This window comes from Pristiophorus japonicus, chromosome 14 (assembly GCF_044704955.1).
Source record: "Pristiophorus japonicus isolate sPriJap1 chromosome 14, sPriJap1.hap1, whole genome shotgun sequence".
Lineage (NCBI taxonomy): Eukaryota > Metazoa > Chordata > Chondrichthyes > Pristiophoridae > Pristiophorus > Pristiophorus japonicus.
The window spans coordinates 109,246,313-109,271,044 of NC_091990.1; the positions used below are offsets into that span (position 1 = coordinate 109,246,313).

The following is a 24,732-nucleotide window of genomic DNA, read 5'->3' on the forward strand; positions in this document are numbered from 1 at the left end:
TAAAAGATCCCACGGCACTATTTCGAAGAAGAGTAGGGGAGTTCTTCCCAGTGGCCAATATTTAACCCTCAATCGACATCACTAAGACAGATTATCTGGTCATTTATCTCATCGCTGTTTGTGGGAGCTTGCTGTGCGCAAATTGCCTGACGCATTTCCTAATGATAGTGTTTGCTAGTGCTGTTGGGGAGGGTTTAAACTAATATGGCAGGGGGATGGGAATCTATGCAGGGAGACAGAGGGAAGTAAAATGGGGACAGAAGCAAAAGGTAGAAAGGAGATAAGGAAAAGTGGAGGGCAGAGAAATCAAAGGCAAAAATCCAAAAAGGCCACATTACAACATAATTCTAAAAGGACAAAGAGTGTTTAAAAAAAACAAGCCTGAAGACTCTGTCTCTCAATGTGAGGAGTATTCGTAATAAGGTGGATGAATTAACCGCAAATAGCTGTTAACGGATATGATGTAATTGGGATTACAGAGACATGGCTCCAGGGTGACCAAGGCTGAGAACTCAACATCCAGGGGTATTCAATATTCAGGAAGGATAGGCAGCAAGGAAAGGAGGTGGGGTAGCGTTACTGGTTAAAGAGATTAACGCAATAGTAAGGAAGGACATTAGCTTGGATGATGTGGAATCTGTATGGTAGAGCTACAGAACACCAAAGGACAGAAAACGCTCATGGGAGTTGTGTACAGACCACCAAACAGTAGTAGTGAGATTGAGGATGGCATCAAACAGGAAATTAGGGATGCGTGCAATAAAGATACAGCAGTGATCATGAGTGACTTTAATCTACATATAGATTGGACTAACCAAACTGGTTGCAATACGGTGGAGGAGAATTTTCTGGATTGTAAAAGGGATGGTTTTCTAGACCAATATGTCGAGGAACCAACTAGAGGGCTGCCATCCTTGACTGGGTGTTGTGTAATGAGGATTAATTAGCAATCTTGTTGTGCGAGGCCCCATGGGGAAGAGTGACCATAATATGGTAGAATTCTTCATTAAGATGGAGAGTGACACAGGTAATTCTGAGACTAGGGTTCTGAACTTAAGGAAAGGTAACTTCAATGGTATGAGACGTAAATTAGCTAGGATAGACTGCCGAATGATACTTAAAGGGTTGACAGTGGATAGGCAATGGCAGACATTTAAAGATCACATGGTGAACTTCAACAATTGTACAAAGGTGGCTCAACCGTGGCTAACAAGGGAAATTAGGGATAGTGTTAAATCCAAGGAAGAGACATATAAATTGGCCAGAAAAAACAGCAAACCTGAGGACTGGGAGAAATTTAGAATTCAGCAGAGGAGGACAAAGGGTTTAATTAGGAGGGGGAAAATAGAGTATGAGAGTAAGCTTACAGGGAACATAAAAACTGACTACAAAAACTTCTATAGATATGTGAAGAGAAAAAGATTAGTGAAGACAAATGTAGGTCCCTTGCAGTCAGAATCAGGTGAATTTATATGTACTGACGTGGATAGAGAACGGGTTGGCAGACAGGAAGCAGAGAGTCGGGATTTTCAGAATGGCAGGCAGTAACTAGTGGGGTACCGCAGGGCTCAGTGCTGGGATCCCAGCTATTTACAATATACATTAATGATTTAGACAAAGGAATTGAATGTAATATCCCCAAGTTTGCAGATGACACTAAGCTGGGGGCAGTGTGAGCTGTGAGGAGGATGCTAAGAGGCTGCCGGGTGACTTGGACAGGTTAGGTGAGTGGGCAAATGCATGGCAGATGCAGTATAATGTAGATAAATGTGAGGATATCCACTTTGGTGGCAAAAACAGGGAGGCAGAATATTATCTGACTGGTGACAGATTAGGAAAAGGGGAGGTGCATCGAGACCTGGGTGTCATGGTACATCCGTCATTGAAAGTTGGCATGCAGATACAGCAGGCGGTGAAGGCGGCAAATGGCATGTTGGCCTTCACAGTTAGGGGATTTGAATATAGGAGCAGAGAGGTCTTACTGCAGTTGTACAGGGCCTTGGCGAGGCCACACCATCAATATTGAGAGAGTGCAGCGAAGGTTCACCAGACTGATTCCCGGGATGGCAGGACTGACATGAAGAAAGACTGGATTGACTTGGCTTATATTTACTGGAATTTAGAAGAATGAGAAGGGATCTCACAGAAACATATAAAATTCTGACAGGACTGGATAAATTAGATGCAGGAAGAATGTTCCCGATGTTGGGGAAGTCCAGAACCAGGGGTCACAGTCTAAGGATAAGGGGTAAGCCATTAGGACCGAGATGAGGAGAAACTTCTTCACTCAGAGAATTGTGAACCTGTGGAATTTTCTACCACAGAAAGTTGTTGAGGCCAATTCGTTAGATATATTCAAAAGGGAGTTAGGTGTGGCCCTTGCGGCTAAAGGGATCAAGGGGTGTGGAGAGAAAGCAGGAATGGGGTACTGAAGTTGTATGATCAGCCATGATCATATTGAATGGTGGTGCAGGCTCGAAGGGGCCGAATGGCCTACTCCTGCACCTATTTTCTATGACAACAGTGACTACATTTCAAAATGACCTGTTTGGGACTTCATGAGGTCATGAAAGGCACGACAGAAATGCAAGTCTTTTTTTCTTTTGTTTGACGATGTTTGCAGTTGGATCTCCGTGATTGTGGCTTTCAATTGATTCCTTAACAAATAACATGGTGAAGACAAGAACAAAAGCACACAGGCAGGCAAACAAACACACACACACACACACACACACACACACACACACACACACACACACACAGTGGCAGACACACAGAGACGCAAATGGAAAGCAATACACACCCACAGTGACACACACAGCCATACCCACACACACACATGGACACCCAGAGTGACATAAGAACATAAGAAATACAAGCAGTAGGCCATTTGGCCCCTCGAGCCTGCTCCACCGTTCAATAAGATCATGGCTGACACACGTACACAGAGTGACACACATACAGACACACAGCCAAAAACACACAGACACAGAACCACGCACACTCTGAGTGACACACACACACAGACACAAACACACTTAAATCACTAATACTGACACATACGTATGTAGAGAATGTTCATAAAATCCAGCCAGATATTTGGGCTTTTCTAGCAGGACAACCAAAGCCCAGAAAGCATCCTCTTCCCGCATGTTCATTAGGAGCATGGCTGCGATATAGGACATTCCTGGCAAAATAAAATAAGAGTTAAAAATAAACTGGGTGAAGAATTCACCTTAAAAAAAAAAAACAGCTGCATGCTTTACAGCGAAAGTTAATTGATAATTAATCTAACAATGAACAAAGAATCAGAGGGGGTCATTTTAACCCTCACCGCACCCACCCCCGGGTGGGATTGGAGCCAGTTTACTCTCCGCCCAATGTAGCTTTTCATTGAAGTCCACAGAGAATGTAATTAGGTCAGCTTACCCAAACCCTAAAATTACCCCCATAGTCATGCAGCACAGAAGGAGGCCATTCGGCCCATCGTGCCTGTGCCGGCTCTGTGAAAGAGTGATCCAATCAGTCCCAATCACCCATGCTTGATCCCCCACAGACCTTTTACATTTTCCAAATATTTAGCCATTTCCCTTTCAAAAGCCATTATGGATTCTGTTTCCCGCACTCTTTACCCCAACAACCCACTGCATTAAGATGCTCTTAACCTCCCCCTTCATTCCTTTGATGATAACTTTAAATGTAGGCCCTGTAATTAAGATAAATCGGCAACAGAACCAGAGGGGAGATGAGGAAACATTTTTTTTTTTTAAACGCAGCGAGTTGTTGTGATCTGGAATGCGCTGCCTGAAAGGGCGGGGGGAGCAGATTCAATAGTAACTTTCAAAAGGGAATTGAATAAATACTTGAAAAGGAAAAAAAAAATGCAGGGTTGTGGGGAAAGTGCAGGGGGGAGTGGGACTAATTGGATCGTTCTTTAAAGAGCTGGCACGGGAACGATGGGCCGAATGGCCTCCTCCTGTGCTGCACGATTTTATTCTATGACTCTAGTTGCAAACTCACTAACCAGTGCAAAGAGATTTTCCCCACTTACCTTACCAAAACCCTCAACAATGTTGAACATTTCTATCAGATCTTGTTAAATTGCTCAGGTGGCAGCACCCTCGCCTCTAAGTCAGAAGCTTGTGGGTTCAAGTCCCACTGCAGAGACATGAGCACATAAATCTAGGCTGACACTCCAGTGCAATACAGAGGAAGTGCTCCACTGTCAAAGGTGCCGTCTTTCGGATGAACCGTTAAGCCAAGGCCCCCACTCTCAGGTGGACATAAAAGGTCCCACTGCAGTATTTTGAAGATGAGCAGGAGAGTTATCCCGTGTCCGAGGCCAATATTTATTCCTCAATTAACATCACTAGAACAGATTATCTGGTCATTAGCACATTGCTGTTTGTGGGAGCTTGCTGTTACGTTAACTGGCTGCCGCGTTTCCCACATTGCAACAGTGACTACACTTCAAAAGTACTTCATTGGCTGTGCAGCACTTTGGGATGCCGGGTGGCCGTGAAAGGTGTTAGCACATAGGATATACGGCACAGAAACAGGCCATTCGGCTCAACCAGTCCATGCGAGCATTTATTCTCCACTCGAGTCTCCTCCCGTCTTTCCTCATCTAAATCTATCACCATATCCCTCTATTCCCTTCACCCTCATATGCTTGTCTAGCCTCCCCTTAAACGCATCTATACTATTCGCTTCAACCGCTCCCTGTGGTAGCGAGTTCCACATTCTCACCACTCTCTGGGTAAAGAAGTTTCTTGTGAATTCCCTGTTGGATTTCTTGGTGACATAATTGATGGCCTCTACTTATGCCCTCCCCTACAAGTGGAAACATTCTCTCTGTATCCTTTCTATCAAAACCGTTCATAATTTTTAAAACTTCTATTAGGTCACCCCTCCGCCTTCTTTTTTCAAGAGAAAAGAGACCCAGCCTGTTCATCCTTTCCTGATATGTATACCCTCGCATTTCTGGTATCATCCTTGTAAATCTTCTCAGCACCCTCTCCAGTGCCTCTATCATTTTTATAATATGGGGACCAGATCTGTACACAGTACTCTTAAGTATGGTCTTACCAAGGTTCGATACAGGTTTAGCATAACTTCCCTACTTTTCAATTCTATACCTCTAGAAATAAACCATAATGCTGGGTTTGGTTTTTTTATGTCCTTGCTAACCTGTGTCACAACTTTTAGTGAGTTGTGTATTTGTACTCCGAGATCCCTTTGTTCCTCTACCCCACCCAGACTCACACCCTACAAGTAATGTGACCTCCCTATTCTTCCTACCAAAATGAAATACCTCACATTTATCTGCCTATTATATGCCCATTCTGCAAATTTATTAATGTCCTGTAATCTGTTGCAGTCCCTCTCAGTATTCACTAACCTCCAATTTGGTGTCATCCGCAAATTTAGAAATCAATTTTTTGATTCCAAATCTAAATCGTTAATGCAAATTGTGAACAGCAGTGGTCCCAGCACTGATCCTTGTGGAACACCACTACCCACCTTCTGCCACTGTGAATAGCTACCCTTTACCCCTACTCTCTGCTTTCTGTCTTGAAGCCAGATAGATATCCATTCTGCTACTTGTCCCCTGTTCATCAGTCTATTATGGGGTACCTTATCGAAGGTCTTTTGAAAATCTAGATAAATTACATCTACTGCATTACCATTGTCTACTCTCTCGGTTACCTCTTCAAACCAGTGAGGTTGGTGAAATCCATGCTGACTATTCATTATTATATTTTTGGTTTCTAGATGTTCTTTCTCCTTTAGTAGGGATTCCATTATTTTTCCTACCACAGATGTTAAGCTGACGGGTCTATAATTCCCTGGACATGTTCTATTCCCCTTTTTAAATATAGGTATTATGTTAGCTATCCGCCAGTCTTTTGGCAAAACACCTTTTTCTAACGAATTATTAAATATTAGTAATGCCTCTGCTATCTCTTCCCTAGTTTCTTTTAAAATGTGTGGATGCAATCCATCCAGACCAGGGGTTTTATCGTCCTCGAGTTTGATTCGTTTATTTAATATATCCCCTCTTTTTATTTTAATTTCACTTATCTCATCATCCAATATCATGTCCACCTGTTCTATCTCCCTGGTAAATACTGAAGCAAAATAATTATTTAATATTTCTGCCATCTCTCTATCGTTACCTGTGGTATTATTCTGTCTATCCCTTAATGGCCCTATTCCCATCCCAACCTTCCTTTCTATTGGTGTGCCTGTAAAATGTTTTACTATTTTGTTTTATGTTCCTTGATAATTTAATTTCATAGTTCCTCTTTGCCTTCCTAATTGTTTTTTTAACTTCTCTCCTAATCTCTTTGTTTTCTCCCTTATCATGCACTCCCCTGCTGTCTATGTACTTAATGGATGCCACTATCCTTACCCGCAATTGTTCCCTTATGGCTCTATTCATCCATGGAATCTCATTAGTGTTTAGTTTGTTCTTTCCTTTTAGCAGAATATATTATTCCTGCACCCTGTTGAACACCATTTTAAATGTTTCCCATTGCTAGTCTACATCTTCGTTTGCCAATATTGTTGCCCATTTTATTTTCCCGAATTCTATTCCCAGCCCCTCAAAATCAGCTTTTCTCCAATCTATTAACATGGTTTTTGTCATATTTATATTATGGTCACTATTACCTAGATGTTTCCCTGTTTTTACTTCTCTTATCTGCTCATTTCCCATTACTAGATCCAATAGCGAATCCTCCCTTGGACTTTTTACATGTTGGGTTAGAAACGAGTCCTGTATCCATGTAGGAACACCATTCCCTTATCCCCTTTATCTACCTCTTCTGTCCAATTAAAATCGGGGTAGTTGAAATCACTGTGATTATTATTCTATGTTTTTTACTCATTTCCCTAATTTGTCTGCATATTTCTTCCACCGCCTCCCTTCCACTATTAGGTGGTCTGTAGACTACGCCTACTAGTGTGATTGATCCTTTAGTATCTTTTATCTCTATCCATATGGATTCTATTTTTGTCTTGCTGATAGCTGTGTCACTATTTTCTACTACCATTATGTTATCGCTAATAAGTATAGCTACCCCACCTCCCCTTTTCCCCCTCTATCTTTTCTACATATGTTTTACCCTGCAATGTTCAATTTCCAGCCCTGATTTTTCTGTAGCCATGTCTCAGTAATCCCTACTATGTCTGGCTCCTCACAATGCATAATTGCCAGCAGCTCCCCTGTTTTATTACCGACACTGTGTGTATTGCTGTAGACACAGTTTAACTCATTTTTAATAGGACTGCCTCTCACTTTATGTTCAATCTTTTTAGACTCCTGTTCTACCACTAAGTCCTGCCTTACTTTATTCTTTCCTATGCTCGCTTTTCCTGTTTTGTCTATATTTAGACTGGTTATGTTTCTTGGAGATCCCTCCCCCCATCTTACAAAATGCCAGTTCTTTCTTTCATTAAATTTCTGTGTTTCAGCAACAAGAGAGTCCCAGTTTCTTCTCTCATCTCTAAAACCATTCACTCCCTGGCTACATTGCGGAAAGCCTTTCCACACTCGCAAGCTCTCCATGATCCACACATCCTTCCTAAATGAAGGCGCTCTAAGCTGGGAACTGTAAACTAATCAATGATTTGAGTAGGTTTAGAAGAAACATAGAAAAATAGGCGCAGGAGTAGGCCATTCGGCCCTTCTAGCCTGCACCACCATTCAATGAGTTCACGGCTGAACATGCAACTTCAGTACCCACTTCCTGCTTTCTCGCCATACCCCTTGATCCCCCTAGTAGTAAGGACTTCATCTGACTCCCTTTTGAATATATTTAGTGAATTGGCCTCAACAACTTTCTGTGGTAGAGAATTCCACAGGTTCACCACTCTCTGGGTGAAGAAGTTTCTCCTCATCTCGGTCCTAAATGGCTTACCCCTTATCCTTAGACTGTGACCCCTGGTTCTGGACTTCCCCAACATTGGGAACATTCTTCCTGCATCTAACCTGTCTAAACCCGTCAGAATTTTAAACGTTTCTATGAGGTCCCCTCTCATTCTTCTGATCAAGCCCAGTGGATCCAGTCTTTCTTGATAGGTCAGTCCCACCATCCCGGGAATCAGTCTGGTGAACCTTCGCTGCACTCCCTCAACAGCAAGTATGTCCTTCCTCAAGTTAGGAGACCAAAACTGTACACAATACTCCAGGTGTGGCCTCACCAAGGCCCTGTACAACTGTAGCAACACCTCCCTGCCCCTGTACTCAAATCCCCTCGCTATGAAGGCCAACATACCATTTGCTTTCTTAACCGCCTGCTGTACCTGCATACCAGCCTTCAATGACTGATGTACCATGACACCCAGGTCTCTTTGCACCTCTCCTTTTCCTAATCTGTCACCATTCAGATAATAGTCTGTCTCTCTGTTTTTACCACCAAAGTGGATAACCTCACATTTATCCACATTATACTTCATCTGCCATGCATTTGCCCACTCACCTAACCTATCCAAGTCACTCTGTAGCCTCATAGCATCCTCCTCGCAGCTCACATTGCCACCCAACTTAGTATCATCCGCAAATTTGGAGATACTACATTTAATCCCCTCGTCCAAATCATTAATGTACAATGTAAACAGCTGGGGCCCCAGCACAGAACCTTGCGGTACCCCACTAGTCACTGCCTGCCATTCTGAAAAGTACCCGTTTACTCCTACTCTTTGCTTCCTGTTTGACAACCAGTTCTCAATCCATGTCAGCACACTACCCACAATCCCATGTGCTTTAACTTTGCACATTAATCTCTTGTGTGGGACCTTGTCGAAAGCCTTCTGAAAGTCCAATTATACCACATCAACTGGTTCTCCCTTGTCCACTTTACTGGAATCATCCTCAAAAAATTACAGAAGATTTGTCAAGAATGATTTCCCTTTCACACATCCATGCTGACTTGGACCTATCATGTCACCTCTTTCCAAATGCGCTGCTGTGACATCCTTAATAATTGATTCCATCATTTTACCCACTACTGAGGTCAGGTTGACCGGTCTCCCTTTTTTAAAAAGTGGGGTTACATTGGCTACCCTCCACTCGATAGGAACTGATCCAGAGTCAATGGAATGTTGGAAAATGACTGTCAATGCATCCGCTATTTCCAAGGCCACCTCCTTAAGTACTCTGGGATGCAGTCCATCAGGCCCTGGGGATTTATCAGCCTTCAATCCCATCAATTTCCCCAACACAATTTCCCGACTAATAAGGATTTCCCTCAGTTCCTCCTCCTTACTAGACTCTCTGGCCCCTTTTATATCCGGAAGGTTGTTTGTGTCCTCCTTAGTGAATACCGAATCAAAGTACTTGTTCAATTGGTCTGCCATTTCTTTGTTCCCCGTTATGACTGCCCCTGATTCTGACTGCAATGGACCTACGTTTGTCTTTACTAACCTTTTTCTCTTTACATATCTATAGAAACTTTTGCAATCCGTCTTAATGTTCCCTGCAAGCTTCTTCTTGTACTCCATTTTCCCTGCCCTAATCAAACCCTTTGTCCTCCTCTGCTGAGTTCTAAATTTCTCCCAGTCCCCAGGTTCGCTGCTATTTCTGGCCAATTTGTATGCCACTTTCTTGGCTTTAATACTATCCCTGATTTCCCTTGATAGCCACGGTTGAGCCACCTTCCCTTTTTTATTTTTACGCCAGACAGGAATTGTTGCATTTCATCCATGCGGTCTCTAAATGTCTGCCATTGCCCATCCACAGTCAACCCCTTCAGTATCATTCGCCAATCTATCCTAGCCAATTCACGCCTCATACCTTCAAAGTTGGCCTTCTTTAAGTTCTGGACCATGGTCTCTGAATTAACTGTTTCATTCTCCATCCTAATGCAGGATTCCACCATATTATGGTCACTCTTCCCCAAGGGGCCTCGCACAACGAGATTGCTAATTAATCCTCTCTCATTACACAACACCCAGTCTAAGATGGCCTCCCCTCTAGTTGGTTCCTCGACATATTGGTCTAAAAAACCATCCCTTATGCACTCCAGGAAATCCTCCTCCACCATATTGCTTCCAGTTTGGCTAGCCCAATGTATGTGCATATTAAAGTCACCCATTATAACTGCTGCACCTTTATTGCATGTACCCCTAATTTCCTGTTTGATGCCCTCCCCAACATCACTACTACTGTTTGGAGGTCTGTACACAACTCCCACTAACGATTTTTGCCCTTTGGCATTCTGCAGCTCTACCCATATAGATTCCACATCATCCAAGCTAATGTCCTTCCTAACTATTGCATTAATCTCCTCTTTAACCAGCAATGCTACCCCACCTCCTTTTCCTTTTATTCTATCCTTCCTGAATGTTGAATACCCCTGGATGTTGAGTTCCCAGCCCTGATCATCCTGGAGCCATGTCTCCGTAATCACGATCACATCATATTTGTGAACATCTATTTGCACAGTTAATTCATCCACCTTATTACGGATACTCCTTGCATTAAGACACAAAGCCTTCAGGCTTGTTTTTTTAACACCCTTTGTCCTTTTAGAATTATGTTGTAATGTGGCCCTTTTTGTTCTTTGCCTTGGGTTTCTCTGCCCTCCACTTTTCCTCATCTCCTTTCTGTCTTTTGCTTTTGTCTCCTTTTTGTTTCCCTCCGTCTCCCTGCATTGGTTCCCATCCCCCTGCCTTATTAGTTTAACTCCTCCCCAACAGCACTAGCAAACACTCCCCCTAGGACATTGGTTCCGGTCCTGCCCAGGTGCAGACCGTCCGGTTTGTACTGGTCCTACCTCCCCCAGAACCGGTTCCAATGCCCCAGGAATTTGAATCCCTCCCTGCTGCACCACTGCTCAAGCCACGTATTCATCTGCGCTATCCTGCGATTCCTACTCTGACTAGCACGTGGCACTGGTAGCAATCCCGAGATTACTACTTTTGAGGTTTAGCATCACACTAGGGATAGGAGGATAGAGCGAGAACGTGGAGTTAAGGTCAAGACTCAGCCATGGTCGTATTGAATGGCGAAGGAGGCTCGAAGGGCCGAATGGCCTACTTATGCTCAGATGTCTTATGTTCTTATTAGAGTGTAGGTTGAAACAAGACAAGATGATGACCACACGTTTGGTGAGTTGCTGCAGGTACATAAAATTGTCTCCATTTTTCGCAGAGTGTAACTAGTAATGTAACTGATGGGGAAAGAATTCTTGAGTTGCTGTCCTTCAGTGATCTTTCAACATGGAAAGCCCCATTCGAACTCTACAGAACAATCAAAGCGCTTGCTTGATCCTGGGGGTGTGGGGTTCTGTATGGGGAGAAGAGCATCTTTATAGCACCTCATCACATCCCCAAGCACTTCGCAGCCAATGAATTACTTTTGAAGTACAGTCGCTGCTTTTCCATAGGCAAATGCGACAGCCAATATTATTCACAGCAAGATCCCACAAACAGCAAGTGAGCTGCTAATCTGTTTCTTTTGGGGCAGTGTTGGTTGAGGGAGAAATGTTGGCCTGGACACCGGGAGATCTCCCCTGCTCTTTGATTGGTGCCAATGGGATCTTTTACGTCTACTCGAACAGGCAGCTGTGGCCTCGGTTGAATATAACACCTTTGACATTGCAGCATCCATTAAGAGAGTGCTACCCAATGAGCCAAGCTGGTAATAACAGAGCTCTGACTACGAGCCAAATTCTAGATATCGAAATAGACAATCAACTCCTCAGCCAGAATTTAACACCCAAAGATTCTGTTGCTTTATACCCTTAATCCCTTTGAAGACAGAATGGTCCATTTGATCGGCACCCTATCCACCACCAAAATCATCTGCTCCCTCTGTACCATGGCTGCAGTGTGTATCGTCTACAGGATGCACTGCAGCAATTCACCAAGGCTTCCTCGGCAGCACCTCCCAAACCTGCGATCTGCATCATAGGAACAGGAGGAGGCTATTTAGCCCTTCGAGCCTGTTCTGCCATTCATTGAGATCATTACCTCGGGAGCATCTTATCAACAAGGACAGACATTAACAATGAGGAAGAAAGTGTTCGAAGAACAGGCCTTCAAATCTGCCACCAAGCTCATGGTCTACAGGGCTGTAGTAAAACCCACCCTCCTGCATGGCTCAGCGACATGGACCATGTACAGTAGACACCAAGTCGCTGGAGAAATACTACCAACGATCTGTCCGTAAGATCCTGCAAATCCTCTGGAAGGACAGATGCACCGATGTTAGTGTCCTTGACCAGGTCAACATCCCAGCATTGAAGCACTGACCACACTTGATCAGCTCCGCTGAGCAGGCCACATTGTTCGCATGCCTGACACGAGACTCCCAAAGCAAGCGCTCTACTCAGAACTCCTTTACAGCAAACGAGCCAAAGGTGGGCAGACGAAACATTTCAAGGACACCCTCAAAGCCTTCTTGATGAAGTGCAACATCCTCAACGACACCTGGAAGTCTCTGGCCAAAGACCGCCCTAAGTGGAGGAAGTGCGTCCGGGAGGGCGCTGAGCACCTCGAGTCTCATCGCCGAGAGCATGCAGTAACCAAGCGCAGGCAGCGGAAAGAGCGTGTGGCAAACCAGTCCCACCAACCCTTTCTCTCAGCGACTGTCTGTCCCATCTGTGACAGGGACTGTGGTTCTCGTATTGGACTGTTCAGTCACCTAAGAACTCATTTTTAAGAGTGGAAGCAAGTCTTCCTCGATTCCGAGTGACTGCCTATGATGATATGATGATGGATGATCTATGATCCAACTCCATCACCGAGAAGGACAAGGGCAGGAGGCGCGTGGGAACACCACCACCTCCACCTTCCCCTAAAAGTCACACACCATCATAACTTGGAAATATAATCGGCCGTTCCTTCATCGTCGCTGGGTCAAAATCCTGCAACTCCCTCCCTAACAGCACTATGGGAGCACCTTCACCACACGGACTGCAACGGTTCAAGGCGGTGGCTCACCACCACCTTCTCAAGGACAATTAGGGATGGGCAATAAATGCCGGCCTTGCCAGCGACGCCCACAACCCGAGAATTAATTTTAAAAGTCCTTCAAATGTGATTAAAGGAACAGACCCTTCCAATACTAAATCACAATTCAATGAATCAACTGAAAGCTGATGAGAAATAAACACACACGTTCTGAAATGCAAGGCGCCTGCTACAACTCGGATTGACCTATTCCAGTCCAGTTGATACCTCGGGACCCGAGAGAGCTGTGATTGTAGGGCTATCCAAGCAGCCATTTTAAATCTGAAGGAAGCGTTTGAAGCCACCCAGGAACTCGGTGACCATAACGTTTACAAGAAGACGGGACAGGAATTCTGCACAAGCACAAGGGCATTGTATGTAGATCATCCACCGTTAGACGATTTACTGCACTATGTGTTGAATTCTATCAAAAGAAATTAACTACATTTAGTCAGGTACAATAATGACCTTTGATAATGTGAGGTTATTCACTTTGGTAGAAAGAATAGAAAAACAGAATATTTTTTAAATGGTGAGAAACTTTGAAATGTTGGTGTTCAGAGATTTGGGTGTCCTTGTGCAAGAATAGCATAGAGGTACAGCAAGCAATAAAGGAGGCAAATGGCATGTTGTCCTTTATTGCAGGGGGGTTGGAGTATAAGATTAAAGAAGTCTTGCTACAATTGTACAGTGCCTTGGTGAGACCACACCTGGAGTACTGAGCACAGTTTTGGTCGGTATCTAAGGAAGGATATACTTGCCTTGGAGGCGGTTCACTAGATTGATTCCTGGGATGTGAGGGCTGTCTTATGATGAAAGATCGTGTAGAATGGGCCTATACTCTCTGGAGTTTAAAAGAATGAGAGGTGATCTCAATGAAACATACAAAATTCTGAGGGGGAGTGACAGGGTAGATGCTGAGAGGTTGTTTCCCCCTGGCTGGAGTATCTAGAACTAGAGGGCATAGTCTCAGGATAAGGGGAAGGCCATTTAAGACTGAGATAAGGAGGAATTTCTTCACTCCGATCGTTGTGAATCTTTGGAATTCTCTATCCCAGAGGGCTGTGGAGGTTCAGTCTTTGAGTATATTCAAGGCTGAGATCGATAAATTTTTGAGTCTAGGGGAATCAAGGGATATGGAGATCGGGCGGGAAAGTGGAGTTGAGGATGAAGATCAGCCATGATCTCATTGAATGGTGGAGCAGGCTCGAGGGGCCGTAGGGCCTACTCCACCTCCTATTTCTTATGTCCTTGTGTTCTTATGAGACTTCAAACCCTGATGATGCTTGGAAAGCCCAACAAAACCCCCTGAAAGATCTCGATGCGAAGATCCCTGGCTTCGATCTTCCGTGAAGCTTACGGGGCAACCCTAAACCACGTCCTTACAAAGCGAGGCGGAGATGGGTACTTGGTGCATAAATGGAAAATTGAAAACTCTCCAGTGCGTGACTGTGGTCACATAGAATGACTCAATGCCCCATTCACAAACATGAAGGCGGCATCTCAGTGATGCACTCCACTACTCCTCACTCAATTATCTGGCTTAACCACCCAAATGCAAAATTATAGTTGTTGCTCTGCATCTACTTCAACCATACGCAATAAGTCAGAAAATTAAATCATGGGGGGATAAACTACAACGGTTTGAGTTAAGATGGAGCCTTTCACGACCACTGGACGCCCCAAAGCGCTGTCAATGAAGTACTTTTGGAATCTAGTCACTGTTGTAATGTGGGAAATGCAGCAGCCAACTAGTGTACAAGCAAGCTCCCATAAACAGCAATGTGATAATGACCAGATAATCTGTTTTTTTTAGTTAATTTAGGGATAAATATTGGCCAGGACACCGGGGATAACTCCCCTGCTCTTCTTCGAAATAGTGCCATGGGATCTTTTAGGTCCATCTGAAAGGGCAGATCTTGTTTAATATCTTATCCAAAAGACGGCACCTTCGACAGTACAGCACTCCCTTAGCATTGCACTGGAGCATCAGCCTAGATTTTTTTGTGCTCAAGTCCCTGGAGTGGGACTTGAACCTACAACCTTCTGACTCAGACGAGAGTACAACCCCCTGAGCCACAGCGGAGTTGCTTTATTATTTTGATTTTCAGACTGAATATCTGAGCGTGTAGGTGCAGACAAGATCTCGGAGTCTGCTTAGGTAGGATGGACAACCGAGGAGCTGTCAAAAGAAAATTATCCAGACCTGTTCCACAAGACCCACCCCAGGGGGCCAGAGTCCACAGCTCGTGCGTCGCCCATGGGTGTTAATCACAAGTCCAAGGTACTCCAGAGTGAAGGCGGTTTCCCGTTTGAGATGCCAGCTGTGGCTCAGTGGGTAGCACTCTCTCACCTCACGGCACTATTTCGAAGAATAGCAGGGGTGTCCTGGGGAAAATATTTATCCTTCAACAAACATCAATTAAAAAAAAAAAGTACAGATTATCTGGTCATTTATCTCATTGTTGTTGTGGGAGCTTTCTGTGTGCAAATTGGCTGCCGCGTTTCCTACATTACAACAGTGACTACACTTCAAAAAAGTGCTTAGTTGGCTGTGAAGTGCTTTGGGATGTCTTGCGGTCATGGTAGGCACTGTAGAAATGCAAGTCTTTCCTTCTTTTTCTTCACATGGATTCCAACTGCTGACAGCTTGCTTACTCTGAAAGTCTTGCAATGTTTGCCACACTTTATAAGTTAACGGGTGGTGGCATCTTAGCCGTGGCTTCCTTGGCTTGTGGGTAGCCACAAACATTAACTGCTACCGCACACTTTGAAATGTATACCTCCCGGTACATTACTGTAAAGAACAAAACACAGAGGCACATCCCAGAAAACATATTTATTCTAGCATAATTAAAATGTGATCTTTGCACTTTTACATTCCATCGCCAACTCCCAAGTCTCCAAATGAAAATATTTTAAATTGTTGAAATGTTTGGGTCACGAAAAGGAATTTTCAAAGCGACACTATTTCGTACTGAAAGTTAAATTCGCAATCTCACGTTCAACAGCAACAACTTTTACTATATAGCACCTCTTTCATAGTAAAATGTCCCAAGCGCTGCACAGCAGTGTTATAAGACAAAACAAATAAATTTGACACCGAGCCACACAGGAAGAAATTACGGCAGATGACCAAAAGCTTGGTTAAAGAGGTAGGTTTTAAGGAGCGTCTTAAAGAAGGAGAGCGGGGGAGAGGTTTAGACAGGGAGTTGCAGAGCTTGGGGCCTGGGCAGCTGAAGGCACGGCCACTGATGGTTGAGCGATTACAATCAGGGATGCTCAAGAGGCCAGAATTTGAGGAGCGTAGACATCGCGGCAGGGTTGTGAGGCTGAAGGAGATTACAGAGTAAGGGAGGTACTTATAGGTTACCGAATTAGCACTACAGTACTGTAGCTCGATTTCAGATCCCCAACATGCTCCAGTTTAGCAGAGCTTATGAATGTAATAGCTAGCTCATCGTGTAATAAATGGGCTGTTTGTTAATTCGCTACATTGGCTCCTGTTGCACCAATTTTAAAATTCTCATCCATGTTTTCAAATCCCTCTTTGGCCCTTATCTCTAATCTCCTCCAGCCTCCCAATCCCCTCGGATCTGTGTGCTCCTCCAATTCTGCCCTCTTGCGCATCCCTGATTTTCATCGCTCCACCATTGGCTCCACCTAAGCTCTCGAAACCTCTCCCTCCTCCTTTAAGATCCTTCTTAAAACCTACTTCACCTCTCCTCATATCCTCTGCTTTAAGTTGTTGTGAAATTTTGTCTGGTATCGTTCCTGTGAAACGCCTTGGGACATTTGACTAGCTTAAAAGCACTGAAATTGAGCTGCAGTACTGTACTGCTGATTCGGCAACCTAAAGTACCTTTGAATGCGGGATTGCAAATTTACCTTTCAGTAGCTCCTCCAAAACTACATAAAAATGCGCTGCCGTTGCAATATTTTATAGGATTACATCCAACTTAGTTACAATAGGCGCAGCATTAAACTGGCAATAGGCGCAGCATTAAACTGGCAATAGGTGCCACTGGCCCCTGCAATCGTACTCTCCCGTCTGCGGGGATCTCAGCTCATTACCGCTCTCGAGGGGTCGGTCATTTAGGACAGAGATGAGGAGCAACTTCTTCACTCAGAGGGTGGTGAATCTTTGGAATTGTCTACCCCAGAGGGCTGTGGAGTCTCAGTCGTTGAATATATTCCAGACAGAAATCGATAGATTTTGGATATTAAGGGAATCACGGGATATGGGGATAGTGCAGGAAAGTGAAGTTGAGGTAGAAGATCAGCCATGATCTCATTGAATGATGGACTAGGCTCAAGGGGTCGAATGGCCTACTGCTCCTAATTCTTGTGTTCTTCCATTTCCTTCTTCCAAGATGCGGTCACCCTGGCTTAGCTTTGACCCCTCACTTGGAAACTTTTCCCAGCATCACCGCCAAATCTCCAGCAGTGGCGACCCTCCACAATGTTGCGTTAATCGAGGGTGACTTCACGGTCTGCTAAGATCCTACTCAAATAATGTACAGCCCGGGGGGGGCTCGTGTCAATGCGCCTTACCTACTTGGAAAAACTATTGGTTAATGTTAAATCCGACATTTTTTACATTTGAAACATTTGTAAAAGCTGAACAATTATCTGCAAAGTGAAAGCCTCAATATTATCACTTTTGGGAAAATGCCAAGTGTGCAAATTATGCAGAGACCTCAAAAGGCTGTTCGGTTAGCTGGAACACTACTGCCCCCTTTTGGTTAACAGCTATTTACACACAGTTGCCTGGAACACGCACGCAAGAACATAAGAAATAAGAGAAGTAAGCCATGTGACCCCTCGAGCCCGCTCCGCCATTCAATAAGATCATGGCTGATCTGATCACGGGCTCAGCTCCACTTCCCCGCCCGCTCCCATTAACCCTTTATTCCCTTATCGCTCAAAAATCAGTCTGTCTCCGCCTTAAATATATTCAATGACCCAGCCTCCACAGCTCTTTGGGGCAGAGAATTCCACAGATTTACAACCCTCAGAAGAAATTCCTCCTCATCTCAGTTTCAACTCAAACTATGCCCCCGAGTTCTAGATTCCCCCACGAGTGTTTGTAATCAGGTTCTGGTATCTCCCCAGCTAGACGGCAGTGAGGGATCTTCAACAACAACTTGTATTTATATAGCCCCTTTAACGTAGTGAAACATCCCGAGGCACTTCACAGGAGTATTAGGAGATAAAAATTTGACACCGAGCTGAATAAGTAGAAATTAGCGCAGTGATCAGAGGTATGTTACAAGGAGCGCCTTGAAGGAGGAAAGAGAGGTAGAGAGGCAGAGAGGTTTAGGCAGGGAGTTCCAGAGCTTGGGGCCCAGGCAACAGAAGGTACCAATGTTTGAGCGTTTATTAGCGGTCCAAGGTTATCATTAGATTCGCACCCAGACGTTGTGCCTTTATCCCATAACATGGGTACAGGGGGCTCAGTAATGTTTCATTCATCAGAACAAGACAAAGTACTTCATCATCATAGGCAGTCCCTCGAAATCGAAGACAACTTGCTTCCACTGTAAAAGTGAGTTCTCAGGTGACTGAACAGTCCAATATGGGAATTACAGTCTGTCACAGGTGGGGCAGACAGTGGTTGAAGGAAAGGGTGGGTGGGACTGGTTTGCCGAACGCTCCTTCCGCTTGCTCTCGGCGACGAGACTCGAGGTGCTCAGCGCCCTCCCAGATGCACTTCCTCCACTTAGGGCGGTCTTTGGCCAGGGACTCCCAGGTGTCGGTAGGGATGTTGCACTTCATCAAGAAGGCTTTGAAGGTGTCCTTGAAACCTTTCCTCTGCCCACCATGGGCTCGCTTACCATGTAGGAGTTCCGAGTAGAGCACTTGCTTTGCGAGTCTTGAACATACTGGTCAGCTTATATTCATGGGGCCGTAAATATAAAATAGTCACTAATAAATTCAGTAGGGAATTCAGGAGAAACCTCTTAACCCAGAGAGTGGTGAATATGTGGAACTCGCTGCCACAAAGTTGAGGCAAATAGCATAGATGCATTTACAGGGAAGCCACAAGATTGTAAAAGGAATAGAAAGTTATGTTGATCGGGTTCTATGAAGTAGGGTGGGAGGAGACTCGTGTGGAGCATAAACCCCAGGACGGACCAGTTGGGCCGAATGGCCTGTTTCTGTGTTGTTCACGGTGACATTGTACCTGCTGTAATAATGAACACCTTGCTCAACTCTTCCAACGTGCCCTTAATATTTATATCCACAGAGGGTACAAACTCACAAACAGTTGAAATGCTGGGATGTTTAACCAAACACTGTACAATTTCCCCCCCTCCCCCACACTAAGAACCTTTACTAAATTTTGATTATCAGACAATTAATGTATTTTTGGTACACAAGTAAAAAGAAAGGACTTGCATTTATATAGTGCCTTTCGCGATCTCAGGATGTCACAAAGCACTTTACAGCCAATTAAGTACTTTAAAGCGTGTTCACTGTTGTAATGTAGGAAACGCAGCAGCCAATTCCTCTCCTTACGCCCCGCCACCATCTCTTCTCTCCTTTGAGGCCCACTTCTGCCCAACTGTTTGGTCCCCCTCTCAATTTCGCATTCCAGTTGTGGCACCTAGCCCAGCACTCTGTGCGGTGTGTGGCCCCTGCGAGCACCATCGGAGCAGGCCGGGGAGCGGAAGGAGCAGAGTGGCAGTGTACCACTCCAGGGAGCAGCACGTGCTGGAGCAGGAGAGCAACGGCAGGGAAGAGTGACGTCATCAAGGTCCAGGTCGCTGATTGGAGCGTGGGCAGGTACAGCAGGAGCGGCGAGGTGGGGACGAAGGAGCGGCGAGAGATTGTAAAGGGACGTGATCGGGGCCCAGGAGAGGCGCGAGTTCGGGCCCAGAAGAGGCGTGGGCTCAGGGGCAGCACGGGCCAACCCACACTACGATATGTGTGCGCACTAGGTCCATGCAGCAGAGCTGGTCTCTAGTCGTCTTGGTTAATCCTTGCTACTGGACCAAGACCTAGCTCTATCAAGCACATGTGGTGGCTGGTGTGCAACGGTCACCGCACATTAAAAAAGAATCCACGCACAGGTATCTTCCACCCTTGAGGATTTAGTTCGGAACCTGGAATTTTTGGTCCTTCATTGAAACACCTGTGAACTTTTTGACGTGGAAGCAAGTCATCCTTGATTCGAGGAACTGCCTATGATGATGATATGAATTTCGCCTGCTTTTTCTCGGCATCAGTTTTCCCCAAACCTCGGAGGCGCCATCTGCTCTCAGGTGGACTATTTAGAAGAGGAGCAGCATGGGAATTCCCCCCCGGTGCCCAGGCCAATATTTATCCCTCAACCTAAACCTAAAAGGCAGATTATCTGATCATTATCACATTGCTTTTTGTGGGATCTTGCTGTGCGCAAATTGGCTGTCATGGCTCCGACATTACAGCAGTGACTACACTCCAAAAAGTTCTTCTTCAACTGTGAAGCGCTTTGAGATGTCCGGCAGTGGTGAAAGGTGCTATAGAAATGCAAGTTCTTTCTTTTAGTACGACCCTTAATGATTAGTATTAAGAATTTTGCGCGATTTCCCCGTGCCAGTTCTAGTGACAGAGTTGATAAGAACATAAGAAATAGGAACAGGAGTAGGCCGTAAGTCCCCTTGAACCTGCTCTGCCATTTCATATGATCATGGCTGATCCGATCATGGACTCAGCTCCACTTCCCTGCCCGCTCCCCATAACCCCTTATTCCCTTATCGGTTAAGAAACTGTCCATCTCGGTCTTAAATTTATTCAACATCCCAGCTTCCACAGCTCTCTGAGGCAGCGAATTCCACAGATTTACAACCCTCAGAAGAAATTCCTCCTCAGCTCAGTTTTAAATGGGTGGCCCCTTATTCTAAGATTATGTCCCTGAGTTCTAGTCTCCCCCATCAGTGGAAACATCCTCTCTGCATCCACCTTGTCAAGCCCCCTCATAATCTTATATGTTTCAATAAGATCACCTCTCATTCTTCTGAATTCCAATGAATAGAGGCCCAACCTCCTCAACCTTTCCTCATAAGTCAATCCCCTCATCTCCGGAATCAACCTAATGAACCTTCTCGGAACTGCCTCAAAAGCAAGTATATCCTTTCGTAAATATGGAAACCAAAACTCTACGCAGTATTCCACGTGTGGCCTCACCAATACCCTGTATAACTGTAGCAAGACTTCCCTGCTTTTATATTCCATCCCCTTTGCAATAAAGGCCAAGATTCCATTGGCCTTCCTGATCACTTGCTGTACCATGCGCCCCGGGCCGCTTTCTCCGCATTGACGGCGTGCTGGGTAGATGCGAGCAGTGGCCGTGGCTCTTACCTTGGCAGTAGCCTATCTGAGGATTGTACTTGGCGTACGCAGAGAGGATCCTGAAAAGCTTCGCCTGCCCCTCTTTAGCCTCGGGGTTTCTGCCCATTAGGGAACAGTGTGTCGGAAACGATCTCTCTACGCAAAATAAAGAGCAAAATTACAAACCGCGCCCTGCTGAAGAGAGATCACCTTTTAGGCATTCCGCACTTCGACAAATAAAAAACCACGGAGAATATTCATGTTCGTAGAGCCATTGGGCCTGAAATCGCGCTCCCACGGAACACGCGCCCGTGGGGTCCCCGCGGGTTCCGGGTTTAGGAATGCGAAGCACATGCGCCTAAACCCGGCACTTGCGAACTGACAAAATCCTTTTGACAGATCGCACGTATGCGAAGGAAAGGGGCCACCACAGGCGGAGATTTGGGCTATTTGCCCAACTCCTGCCCAGCGAATGACCTTCAAATTCTTACACCTTGTAAAGGCCTGCTTTTACCAGCGTAAGAGTTTTTAAAAATAGAAAAGTAAAATGTTGTCGCTCATTTATAAAAAAAACCCTGTTCATTTTTAGCCCTGTGAAAACATTAAATTTACGTAAAAGTGTTTTAAATTAAATTGCATTTGAATTAATTTTAAATACGTAATGTGTTTTTAAAATTTATTTTCAGTGTTTGTGTGTGTTTTGGGGCTATTCCCATTCATACTTACGGCAGCTCTGCACATAAGGAATTACCAAAAGTATGAATGGGGATCCCCCTACTCGGATAGGTTGGGCCGGTTCACGTGATCCCAGAGATCTGTACAAAACCTGTACGCTCCTGGGATATGTGGGCCCTATGCGGGCCTTCGCGTAGAGCCCCAGGACCGCAAGTCGCCGAACCTCCGGGAGCACCGCATACTTTTGTAGAAATTATTGCAGTCAGAGGCATCCGCCTGCGGGAAGCTTCCAACCGTGTCTGGGCCATTATGCCATGGTCTTGTACCAATACTCTCCCATCTTCTGCGCTCCATAAACTTGAGTTCATCAGATGATGAGACGATACCAGAACGGAGAGGTTGCAACTATCAGGAAATACTGAATAGGCTAGGTCTCCTTTCTTTAGGAGTGACCAGATAGAGGTCTTTAAGATTATGAAAGGATTCGATAGGGTAGATGCAGAGATGTCTCCATTGGGGAGGCAGGGGGCGTCTGTGGGCATCCAAAACATGAATATAAGATAGTCACCAATAAATCCAATAGGGAATTCAGGAGACTTCCTTACCCAGAGAGCAGTGAGACCACAGGGAGTGGTTGAAGTGAATAGCGTAGATACAGTTAAGGGGGAGTTAGATAAACACACAAGGGAGAAAGGATCATCATCATCGGCCATTATGCAGTAATCGTGACCACCTCCAAATAAGGGGACAATTCCGACTGCGGCAACTACAGAGGAATCTCCCTGGTGTCGGCCACTGGGAAAGTCATCGCAAGAATCCTCCTCAATCACTTTCTCCCTGTGGCTGAAGAACTCTTCCCAGAGTCACAATGTGGATTCCATGGACATGATCTTTACCACGTGACAACTACAAGAGAAATTCAGGGAATAGCATCAACCCTTGTACATGGCCTTCTTTGACCTCACAAAGGCCTTTGACACCGTCAACCACGAGGAATTATGGAGCGTCCTCCTCCGTTTCGGCAGCCCCCAAAAGTATGTTGCAATTCTCCGTCTGCTCCACAATTACATGCAAGCCGTGATCCTGACCAACGGATCCACCACAGATCCAATCCACATCCGGACCGGGGTCAAGCAGGGCTGCGTCATCGCACCAACGCTCTTCTCGATCTTCCTTGCTGCAATGCTTCATCTCACAAAGGAACAGAAGGATATGTTATGGGGTGAGATGAAGAGGGATGGAATGAGGCTGGTGTAGTGCATAAACACTGGCACGGACCCATTGGGCAGAATGATCTGTTTATGTTCTGTAAAATTCTGTGCAATTCATCCAATTCGTACTCCCCATATCCTAACTCACACCAAGTCCCATTCACCCATCACCCCGTGCTCTCTGACCGACACTGGCTCCTGGTCCAGCAAAGCCTCAAATTTAAAATTCTCATCTTCGTATTGAAATCTCTCCATGGCCTCACCCCTCCCCATCTCTGCAACATCCTGCACCCTTACAACCCTTCGAGATCTCTGCCTTCCTCCGACCCTGGCCTCTTGCACATTCCCCACTCTCTTCGTTTCACCATTGGTGGCCATGTCTGCAGCAGCCACGACCCTAAGGCTCTGGAATTCCCTCCCTAAACTTCTCTAAAAAGAAAATAAAATAATAATAATTTTTATTTATATAGCGCCTTTAACGTAGTAAAATGTCCCAAAGCACTTCACAACAGTGCTGTAAGACACTGAGCCACAAAAGAAGACATTAAGGCAGATGTTCACAAGCTTGTTTAAACAGGTAGGTTTTAAGGAGAGTCTTAAAGGAGGAAAGAGAGGTAGAGAGGCGGAGAGGTTTAGGCAGGGAGTTCCAGAGATTAAGGCCCAAACAGCTGAAGGCACGGCCACCGATGATTGAGCAGTTATAATGAGGGATGTTCAAGACGCCAGAATTTGAGGAGCGCAGACATCTTGTGGGGTTGTGAGGCTGAAAAAGATTAGAGAGATAGGGAGGGGCGAGGCCATGGAGTGATTTGTTAACAAGGATGAGAATTTTGAAACCGAGGCATTATTTAACCAGCCATCAATGTAGGTCAGAAAGCACAGAGATGATGGGCGATCGTGACTTCGTGCAGGTTAGTACACAGGCTGCTGAGTTTTGGATGACCTCTAGGATAAAGGCTTGCTCCTTTTACAACCAATTATTATCATGTTGATATTATTTATTTGGAAGTCAGCATATGGAGGGGTTTCATCATCATAGGCAGTCCCTCGAAATCGAGGAAGACTTGCTTCCACTCTAAAAGTGAGCACTTAGGTGACTGTACAGTGTAATACGGGAATTACAGTCTCTGTCACAGATGGGACAGACAGTGGTTGAAGGAAAGGGTGGGTAGGGAATCTGGTTTGCCGCACGATCGTTCCGTTGCCCGTGCTTGATTTCTACATGCTCTCGGCAACGAGACTCGAAGAGCTCAGCATCCTCCGGATGCTCTTCCTCCACTTAGGGCGGTCTTTGGCCAGGTGTCGGTGAGGATGTTGCATTTTATCAAGGAGGCTTTGCAGGTGTCCTTGAAACATTTCCTCTGCCCACCTAGGGCTCGCTTGCCATGCAGGAGTTCCGAGTAGAGCACTTGCTTTGGGAGTCTTGTGTCGGGCATGCGAACAATGTGGCTCGCCCAACGGAGCTGGTCGAGTGTGGTCTTCAATGCTGGGGATGTCGAGAACACTGACGTTGGTGCGTTTGTCCTCCCAGAGGATTTGCAGGATCTTGCAGAGACATCGTTGGTGGTAT

General features: G+C 45.3%; 1 protein-coding gene across 5 annotated transcripts in view; it reads right to left on the minus strand.

The window, feature by feature from the left end:
* Window positions 1-24,732, minus strand: part of LOC139279464 (carabin) — a 246,818-nt gene that overhangs the window by 174,071 nt on the left and 48,015 nt on the right. For 4 of the 5 annotated variants that reach the window (XM_070898596.1, XM_070898594.1, XM_070898595.1 and 1 more), the window contains 2 exons: window positions 21,307-21,432; window positions 3,058-3,187 (listed from right to left, as the gene is read on the minus strand). In XM_070898596.1, the coding sequence (XP_070754697.1) occupies window positions 3,058-3,187; window positions 21,307-21,432 (256 nt within the window). The remainder of the gene's footprint in view (window positions 1-3,057; window positions 3,188-21,306; window positions 21,433-24,732) is intronic. The other variant, XM_070898593.1, reaches the window with a different exon arrangement.